At 46.0% G+C, this 9,930-nt stretch overlaps 1 protein-coding gene across 1 annotated transcript in view; it reads right to left on the bottom strand.

Annotated features, from left to right (window-relative positions):
- The window catches only part of Kiaa2012 (KIAA2012 ortholog), a 119,052-nt gene that overhangs the window by 1,706 nt on the left and 107,416 nt on the right, over nt 1-9,930 (bottom strand). The window contains exons 17-22 of the mRNA XM_033764539.1: nt 8,861-9,023; nt 7,886-8,000; nt 5,804-6,141; nt 3,070-3,269; nt 2,336-2,505; nt 1,323-1,542 (exon numbers count right to left, since the gene is read on the bottom strand). Coding sequence (XP_033620430.1) covers nt 1,323-1,542; nt 2,336-2,505; nt 3,070-3,269; nt 5,804-6,141; nt 7,886-8,000; nt 8,861-9,023 — 1,206 coding nt within the window. The remainder of the gene's footprint in view (nt 1-1,322; nt 1,543-2,335; nt 2,506-3,069; nt 3,270-5,803; nt 6,142-7,885; nt 8,001-8,860; nt 9,024-9,930) is intronic.

Here is a 9,930-nt window from a genome sequence, read left to right as displayed (position 1 = left end):
TTTTTTTTTTTTTTTTTTTGGTACCGGGATTGAACACAGGACCTTGTGCTCACGAGGCAGGCACAGTGCCATTAAGCTAAAATCCTTGGCTCTTATCCCTGGGTGATTTTGATTCTGTGCTCTTTCTTCTGACAAGGCCCTCATTAGATCTGGTCTTGGCCCACCTCTCTGACTTCATCTGGAAGTATCATTTGCCCCTAGCTCACTTCATTCCAGCCATGATTTTTTTTTTCTTTCAATTTTCCAGCATGTCAATCTCATCTCTTTCTACTTTTTAAAATACATTTTACTTTATTTTATTCCATGGCCCCCTCAAGTCCCTTCTCCTCCCTATGTACAAAAGCTTTGTTTCCATTTTTTCTATTTTCACTTTTTTTCTTGTCCCTTCCTTTTCCCCCTCTCTCCTCCCTTGTTCTCCTTATCCTTTGAACACTTCCCATTTCCCAACCTCCATTATACATTTGAGTCCTTATTTCCACTTTCAGTTTCTCACACCAGAAAAACAATGTGGTATTTAAAGGTGTGTGCAATTGATCTCATAACTGTCTTCAGATGCACTTTGGTTTACTTGCTGGAATATTTTTCTCCCAGATGGTTGTGTGGCTAATTCCTTGTCATTCAAATCTCACCTTAGCTGATACCTCTTCTGAGAGGTCTTGCCTTGCTGACCAGTCTAAACCTCTTGCACTCCTGGTCACATCTTTTAAATTTTCTGCAAAGCATTTGTTGCTAGCTAAAAAACGTATTTTTATTTGCTTAGAGTCTTTCTCCCTAGAATGTAAGTATCACTGAGAGAAGAGATCTTGTTTGCCTTGCTCACTTCTAAATAACCAGCATCTAGAATATACTCAGTAGGCACTTCATAAATGCAGTGGGTTCACAGTCAGAGGGTCTTAGATCTGGTCCTGGCATTGCCCGCAACTGACTGGTCAGCCCTGATCAACATCTTTCCCCTCTTTGAGTGTCTCTTTCTCTCTCTCTCTTTCCTGGATATGGAACCCAAAGTCTCACATGCAAGACAAGTGTTCTACCCCTCAGCTACATTTCCAGCCCTAGAACTTGCTCTTTTCACCTGTAAACCAGGGGTCTCACTTACCTGTAAGCCAGAGGATTGAGATAAATGGTCAGTAATCTCCCTTCTAACTTTAGTATAAGTTCTACAAGCCATGAGGGAATTCTGTGACATTTGCTGCCAAAGAATCACCTTGCATTTTAGTCTTCCAAACCACTGCATTATGGGGAGGAGCATGGGGGGAAACTGCTTGTTTGGGGCAGTGCAAGGAGGGTTGCCTCTGGCCCGTATTTGTCCACATATGTAATACCTGGCTTGTTCCTGGGCTTGTTTCATAGCTTCCTCCAGAGCTACCTTGGCTGCTTCCTCTTCCTTCTGCCTCCTCTCTTCGGCCTCCAGGAGAGCCTTCTTTTCTGCTTCCTGTTTCTGCCGCTGGTACTCCAGTCGTTCTTCTTCTGCCATTTCCATCAGGCGTTTGTGTTCTTCTGCTAACTGCATTTCCAATTCCTTCTGCCTTTGCTTCTCTGCCTCTGCAGAATGAGGTGTGGGAGGTTGCTCAGCAAGGCACATTATTAGGGAAATCCATATTCTTATCCAACTCTCAAACCTGTGATTCCTAGGGACTCTGAGCAATTCTGCAGTTTATTGAGCTGCCAAACCCTCTGTGGGGTTACCTGGGGGTTAATTTACTAATCTGAGTCCTTTATCAAGCACCTACTACACGCAGTACATTGTGCAATTAATACAAAGCCCCAGGAAAGATTTCTCCACAGTCTGCTGCATGGGGTGGAATGCAGCTGGGTTGGAGAAGAGGTCAGATCAGGGTGAGAGAAACTTGGCTCATCTTAAGAGCCAGAACCAGGAAGTGGCCACAGATCACCTACTACAGCCCCTATATCTTCCTCAAAAGCAGGCTAGAAAGCTTTTCAGCATCAGTACTTGCAACTGTGTCTTGTGGCTATCCAGGAATTTGTGTCTCCATCTCCTGGGGTAGGAAGCAAGCAGAAGGTCTATGTGTCCAATTTAGACAGCTCCCAGGCAGTGCTGAAAGTCAAAGAGGGGCCAGGTCCCATCGGCAGATTACCAGATAGGGAGTGGGACCCTGGAGCTGCCTCCATAGCAGGTCTTTCCTTTTAGATTCTGACTTCTAGGTCAGCTCACTGTAGTCACACATAATAATCACTTTGGAAAAAATGGCTTATATGTTTGGAGTGCTTCATGCACTCATGCCTAAACTAGGAACACATGAACACCCACAAAGGGATAAAAATATTTCTGCCTCAAATAGATGAGCAATGGAAAGAGCTTGAGACTCTTCCTCACCAGCCCTCTCGGCCTCCTCCTGCTGTTTTTTTCTCTGTCGTTCTTGCATTGTCCTGCGGAGCTCCTCTTGCTGCTGCTGGGCTCTCTCCTGGGCCACCTGCCACTGGAGCCATTGCTTTCTCTCTGACTCCTCCTGCTGCTGTTCTTCTTCAAGTCTCTGTTTCCTCAAGCTGGGAAAACACCAGAGAGTCAGGGAGACAGCCCAGAACCCTGGACAAGTCAGTGGGCAGTGCCCCGGGAACGCTTTGCAGCTTGTGGGTCCTGAGAACATCCCCTCCTGAGAGGACAGCAGGTTTCTAAGGGAGCCAAGAGTAAAGAACAGAGGCAAGAAAACGACATCTAGAAGAGAAGCTGTGAGGTTTCAGTACACAGCTCTGTGCCTTGGGGGAGAGGCCTGACATCTCAGAGCTTCCATCTCCACATGGATTCTGAAACTCCAGGTGTGGAAATGAGAGTCTAGGCCTCAGAGGCCTGGTGCCATGTGGTGTGGCAGGGACTCAACAAATGTTGGCTAGATTGAGTCCCAAAGCCTTCCCAAGAACTGCCCATGAACATCTATTTTTAGTAACCCAAATGGTCAAGACACCACAGCTTCCCTGGGGTCCAGGTTGTTCCCGGGGTAACTAAGCAAGCAAAGTGAGACGGGTGGTTTTATGTCAGGTTAGCAGCCTCCACTTTGCCTCGTTTTCCCTGTCTGTTTCCTAACACCCAAGGTCTCTCAGCTGTGGACCCACCGCATCTCCTCTGCGCGCCTCTGCTGCTCCAGCTCCAGCTCCTCCCTCATCTTTGCGTTCTTCTGCTGCTCCTGCTGGAGGCGGCTCTGCTCCTCCTGCTCCCTCCTCTTCCTTTCCACCTCCAGCAGCCTCATCTCAGCCTTCTGTGCTCGCAGCCTGTCCCGGGCTGCCTTTTCCTGCTCCCTCTGGGTGAGGAGGGCCTGAGAGACCACAGTGCGCTCAGGACAAAAGCAGAGTTGTCCATGCAGCACAGAGAAACAGCAGATGCCACACTTTGCCACCACCATCTTGGGTGTTGGGGGCCAACTACTGGATTTGGGTTTCTCTCACTTGCTTTGGGTTTTGGGAATCACAATTTAAATTTCCTGACATTGTCTTCCTCATGGAAGGCTGTTACTAGGATTCACTGAAATGGTCATGGTGCCACCATAGTACATAATAGCTCTAGAGTTCTCAACCCTAGCAATATGTTAGATGTACCAGAGCTCTACTAAGACAACTAAAATGAAAACCTCTATGTAGGGGACTTCCTTGGGTTAAAAAATAAATAAAAAGCTTCTATCCAGGCAGGTGGAACATGCTACTTCCAGCTGCTGGGGTGGCTGAAGCAAGAGGATTACATTTGAGACCAGCCTGGGCAACTTAGTGAAACCCTGTCTCAAAATAAAATAAAAAAGGCTAGGAATGTAGTGCAGTGGTAGAGTGCCTGCCTAGCACTTGGGTTCAATCTCCAGCACCACAAAAACAAAACAATAAAAGAAGAAAAAGAAGAAAAGAAAGCTTCTAACATGTAACTTGGAGCTGGAGCTGGAAGTACAGGGTGTAGATAGGGGCCATTTGACCAAAGGTGATCTTAGTTATGAGAGGTCAGACTCACATTAAATCTTGTAAAATGCACTTTTTAAACTTTTTTTGTGATGGTCTTGCTATGTAGGTCAGGCCAGTATTGTTTGTTTTGGTTTTTTGGGACAGGGTCTCACTATGTAGTTTAGACTGATCTGGAACTCACTATGTAGCCCAGGCTGATCTTGAACTCACAATGATCCTCGATCATCCTGCCTCAGCCTCCTGAGTGCTGGGATTTACAGGTGTGTGCCACCATGTCTGGCTCAGGCTGGTATTGAACTCAAGGTGATTCTCTTGCCTGAGCCTCCTGAGTGCTAGGATTACAGTCATGTGCCATTAAGCTTGGCTAAAAAATTTTTTCTTTTAGCATATATGACAATTTCTATAGTTTTCTTTTTCTCCTAATTCTTCCACTCACTCAGAAATATACCTGTGAGGGGTACTTTGAGAATTGATTCTTCCACGGGAACCCAACATGCAGTGAAATTTGCTTTTTAGCCTTTGCAGAGGCAGCATAACGCTATAAACTGACAATAGATCTAAGAAGTTCTGTGATCTAGCTGGCTCAGAAAAGTTCTGTTTACAGATTAAAATTTTCATCTGTTGTGCAGAGCAGAATTCCAGACAGCTGAGAGGGTAGGTCTGTGAACTATAAAGGAAAATGGTGAAATCTTTTTGAAAGATTTCACTACACTATAAAATAAATAATTAAAATAGTGACAAGAACACTCCTGGAATTAAAGGACCTGAGTTTGAGTCTTGGCTCAACCACTCTGGCTGTGCAGTTTCCGGCAAACGATGTACAACTGGGAGTTCAAACCAAGACTCTTGATAGTTGCTCTCAGGTGTGGCTGTAAAGGGGAAGCAAGCCAACATCTGCTCCGTGCACATGCAACATAGTCAAACTTAGTGTTGGAGGCTTAGCTGTGTGTGTATTAGTGGTGCCTTCTTTTTCTGAAAATAAGACCTAACAAGAAAATAATCAGCCTTGAAAACTAGAGATGAAAAATGCCAGCCCCAACGGCCTCTATCCATGCCTCATCTGCCACCACCATCCTCTTGCTCGGTGCCTATTTTGTGAGGCAGGTCAAGCAAGGATAGGCCAGTGGGCACTGGCCTTTTTGGTCTCTAGTTTTCAAGGCTGATTATTTTCCAGCTAGGTCTTATTTTGGGGGAGACACGATGATGGTGTTTCAAGCTACTTATTTTGGATGGAAGACTTCTAAGTGTCATTTAGCACCTGCATCTCAGTAGAAGAAATAAGTGACACATTTCAAAGTTAGAGGGAATTGGTCTGTGGTGGTTTTACTGAGAAGTGAAGTATCTCTGTGTCATTCTTTTTTGACTAACCAGAGAATTTCAAGAGTGATTTTTTTTCTTTTTGGACCATCACATTCGATTCAAGGCTCCTGTGACGTCTGTGTGAAAAAGCACCTTGTAAAGGTAGATTGCAGGGAGGGGAGGTGGGGAGATGAGAAAAGAATGATGAATGCAATCATTATGCACTGCAAATATGTATCGATAAAAAAAGATTTGTAAAAAGTAGATGTGCGTGTTTGAGGTGCCTCTGGCCTAGCTGGGTACTGCAGAGAAGCAGATGTGAAAAGGGCTTCTGGAGGTGAGTGATGGGCGAGCTCTGCGCCAGGCCAAGGGTCTGTGGTTGCTTCTGCCAGCCATCATCGACCTGTCCTGATATTGACCCCTGAATCACTCACAGGTGGATGCTGTGCACCTACCTCTTGCTCTCTGAGGGGTGGATTCATGCCCTGGTGCTTCTGAGGCCTCACAGAAAGCCTCAAGAACTACAGCCCATGAGGATTGTAGTCATCCTCATGTACACTCCCTGGGACTGTAGTTGCAGACAACAGGAGACAGCATTGGAGCTCACCTGGGAAAGGGCTGTACCACATCTTTCTTCTTCAGCTTCTATGCTGCCTGTGACCACTGTGGGCTGGACAGGTGAAGATCTTGCATCTATAGAAACGTAGCTCTCCTGAACATCATACATGGGACAAGGCCAAGACTCCTCTGTACTAGGGTGCCCAGGGGGCAAACCCCCAGTTGAGGTGCCCTCTGTTTCCTTGGAACTGGTGATGTCAGGCCCACTTGGTTCTGCGGCCATCTCCACATTTACTTCCTTCTGTGTCCTTTTCCTCTTGGCTCCTGGGTCTCTTCGTTTGGAAATTGGCTCTGATTTCTTTTCAGCTTTTGTGTCCTTTGACTTGCCTAGGGGAAAACAATTAGGGACAAAGGTAAGGAAATGTGATCTGTGCACATCCTTTTCAGTAACCTTGGAACTGCAGGGCAGGATGGAATTACCTGGGGTGCAGTTTTGGAGTGCCACTCCCAGAACCTGGGTCAGCAGCAGTATGCATGGCAGTGAAGTTCTGAGGAGGGCAGTTGTTGGACCACCTGTTGAGAAACTGCCTTATCCCATTTGGATCAAGTGTCACTCCATAGCGCTGCTATTGAAAAGTTCTGTTTCTTTGGCTGAATATGTAGCTCAGTGGTACAGCACACACTTTGTATGTGTGAGGCCCTGCGTTCAATCTCCAGCATCACAAAAAGAACAAACAATAGCTCCATTTTACCTGTTGTGGGAAAGACTCTACAGTGAGGATCTGTAGACCCAGCCAGAAATTCCTGAGAATCTGACTTGAGGCTGTAGCTTTGTAACCTAGTAAAGTTTAAAACTAAGGCTCCTTCCTCAGTTCACCTCTGAGGCCATAAGGATTCTCTCAAAAATAGATCTGGTCCCAGGAGTATCCAATGTTGTCCCTTCTAACAGCTTGTGATTTGTTTGGAGGGTTTTCTGAATTATGTAGGCAGTAAAGGATGGTTACGTTGCAGATGAAGGAAGTCTTCAGAAGTACAGAGATCTGAGTTCCTTCTAAGACACAACACAGGGTCCCAAGAGGGAGCACAGTGGATGAAAGGACCATTCACAACTTTCTGCATCTGCCCCTCTCCCCAAACTCCCTGCCTGAACACTCATCATGACAAACAGCTCTCACCTCCCTCATCTGAAATGTTTAGGACCAGACATGTTTTGGATTTTGAATATTTTCTGATTTTGAAATAAATGCATTTTCATGATAAGAAATCTTGGGGATAGGACCGAAGTCTACAACAGGAGATTTATTTATGCTCCATGTACATACACATGCACACACATGCGCACATGCGCACACACACACCTCCTGCACACAGCCTGCAGGTAACTGTGTTCACTGTTCTCAGTGCACCTGCACTTCCATGGCCTCCCACCAAAGGAGGTCAGGAGTGGATTCCACCACTTGGGGCATCTTGTTGGTACTCAGAAAGCTTTAGGTATGTTCAGAGCAGGGAGGCTCAGCCTGCAGCTATGAGTTCACAGAGAAGCAGTAATAGCTGAGAGTGGAGAGTGACTAGAAAAGGACAAGCCCAGCCTTACCTTTTTACTGTTTGCCCTCATGCAAGCACCCAGCATCACAGCCTCGACTGCTCCATGAATACGACAGTAGCACTAGCTGTACCATGATGTGAGGATTTCCTGGGTCCTGTCTGCAGAGCTCCTAATGCAGGCTCTGCCATTTCATTTCCTATCTCGGTGGTCACAGGCCCTTAGGCCCCACTCCCAGTCTCCTTCATCCCTGTCCACTGGGCTAGCGCTGTGAAGTGTGGCTTCCACACCATCACAGCCATGGTAGTCAAGGAGGCTCAACATAGAAAGTTTGAGCCAGGCGTGGTGGCACATGCCTGTAATCCCAGCAGTCTGGGAGGCTGAGGCAAGAGGATGGCAAGTTCAAGCCCAGACAAAGCAGGGCAATTTAGTGACTGCGCAAGACTCCAGCTCAAAATGAAAAATAAAAAAGGGCTGGGGATGTAGCTCTATTGTGAAAGCCCTTTGTCCAATCTCCGAAGAGCCCATCTTGTAGAATCCAGGCTGCACCAAGAGTCTTGGGGCTGTTCCCCAGACATCCTCTCTTACCTCCTGCAGTCTCTGCTTCCCTGAGCACCTTTCCTTCTGTCTTCCTTGTGGGTGCTTTGGTCTTGTCTGTCTTGGTTTTTTTCTTTCTCTTGGTCTTGTCAGTTAACTCCTTTTCCTAAAGGTAAAAAATTATAGAGCAGTACTATGGTATGGTACATCTAGGAAATGGAAAAAGCTATCAAAGGAGGTCTAGGTTGAATGAGGTGACAGAATGGCTTAGAATAGAACTTTTGTAAGTTTCAGGTGAAGCAGAAGAATGAGTCTTAGAGACTGTAGAGCCAGTGGAGAGATTGGAAGATTGAGTCTTTGATTTAAAATGGCCAGAGAAAATTTCATGGAAGAAAAGAGGAACTAAACTACATCCCCAGCCCTTGTTTTACCATTTTTTATTTTATTTTATTTTATTTTGAGATACGGTACTGCTAAGTCACTAAGTTGTCCAGGTTGGGTTTGAACTGGTGAGCCTCCTGTCTCAGCCTCCCAGAACTCTGGAATTATAGGTTTAAACCACCAAGCCTGTCTCTGCTGCCTTTCTTCATGCTGAATCATATTCTACAGAGCTGAACCAACTGCAGCAGTTTTTGCCTTTGATACATCATTAGTGGATCATTACTTCAAACTGAGGTCAACTTCATTCAGTGTTGCATTTGTTCACTTTCTAGAAACTTCAAACAGGACAGCACATCTGTATTCATCTGCACTCTCCCTGTGGGCCAGGACGTTGTGAGGGTCCTCCTGAGATGGGGGCAAAAGTCGGGTCATGGCTGCCTCCACAGGAGTTAGCAGTGGGGCCCTGTCCTTCAGCCCCATGCTGAAGTGCAGGGCTTGGTGAGCAGACTGCAGATGGACTTCTGTCCCCTGAGTCCTTTATGTTAGGTGCCTGTGTATAGTGAGCAACCTAGACAACTGTACATGGTGGCCTTGATGGGATCCAGGTAAGGGTCTTTAGATCAATTCCCAGGACTTTACACTCACAGGATGGATGCTGGCTGGTGCATGCTGGTTAAGTCTTGATTCAGTTTTCACTTCTTTTGCTTTTGGCAAAGAAGATACATCCACAACACCCGAGCTCTTGGGTGACTCAGATGCAGGTGCAGGAAGTGCTCCGTGCAGGCAGTGAGCTCCGTCATCTCTGTTCCTGTGAAAAGAGCAAACCAACAGGACCAAGTGAGAGAAGTCTGTCAGGAGGAAGAGAGCAAGGGAACAAGCAACAGGGCACCTGTTTTCTGAAAGGCCCCGTTCTGGGCACATGACATATGGGGTTGACTTTCTTTTCCTCAACAGACACCTGGGTGGGGTGATCGTGAAGATCACCTTTTTCGTAAACCCTAACCCTCAGAGTACGCAGCACCCTTTGCCTCTTTGTGGGGACACAGTATTCATATCTGCAAGTGAGTGACATCGAAGTATATACGCCTTTCCCTCCATTGAAGGCTTCCCTGGGAAAAAAGAGTGCCCTTTAAGAAAGATCATCTCAGGAGCACACAGCCCTCTCTATTCCTTTACCCCTCTGAATTTACTCTTGGTCATTTCCACCCCTGACTGTGCCTGTGGGTGAAGAGGCCACTGGACGCCTGCCCAGCAACAGCCACACTGTGTGCTCCAGGTCTAGGCCTGTGGCCAGGCAGGTTTTTTTTTTTTTTTTTTTTTTTTTAGCTAAACCAGTGTATTTACTGAGTGAGGTGGGCACAGGGCCTTACTGTGGAAACCTGAGAAATATTTGTTGAGTGAGGTAAATGGAATTTCCTGTAAATATATAAGACTCTAAGTCATTCACTGTCGCTCTATTAGAAAAAAACAAAACAAAACATAGAAGTCTCCTTCAGAATTTAGTGCTAGAAAAACCTTCATTTCCCCTAAGGATCAGGTAGCCTGCAAATGAGTGCCGCAAACCTGATTGTGTGCTCTTTATTTTCTTCTTCTTTCATGTCTAAGAATCTCTACACTGAATCTGAAACCTGGTCACAGTGAGAAGAGTGGTTGTTGTGGGTATTTTATTTATGTCTTTTTTTTTTTTTTTAGATAGGGTCTCATTATGTAGTTCA

The sequence above is a fragment of the Fukomys damarensis genome, unplaced genomic scaffold (genome assembly GCF_012274545.1).
Source record: "Fukomys damarensis isolate Sample0158 unplaced genomic scaffold, DMR_v1.0_HiC HiC_scaffold_16, whole genome shotgun sequence".
In the NCBI taxonomy this organism is placed as follows: Eukaryota; Metazoa; Chordata; class Mammalia; order Rodentia; family Bathyergidae; genus Fukomys; species Fukomys damarensis.
Note: the sequence above shows the minus strand (reverse complement) of the source record. Positions and strands in the feature narration are given on the sequence as shown.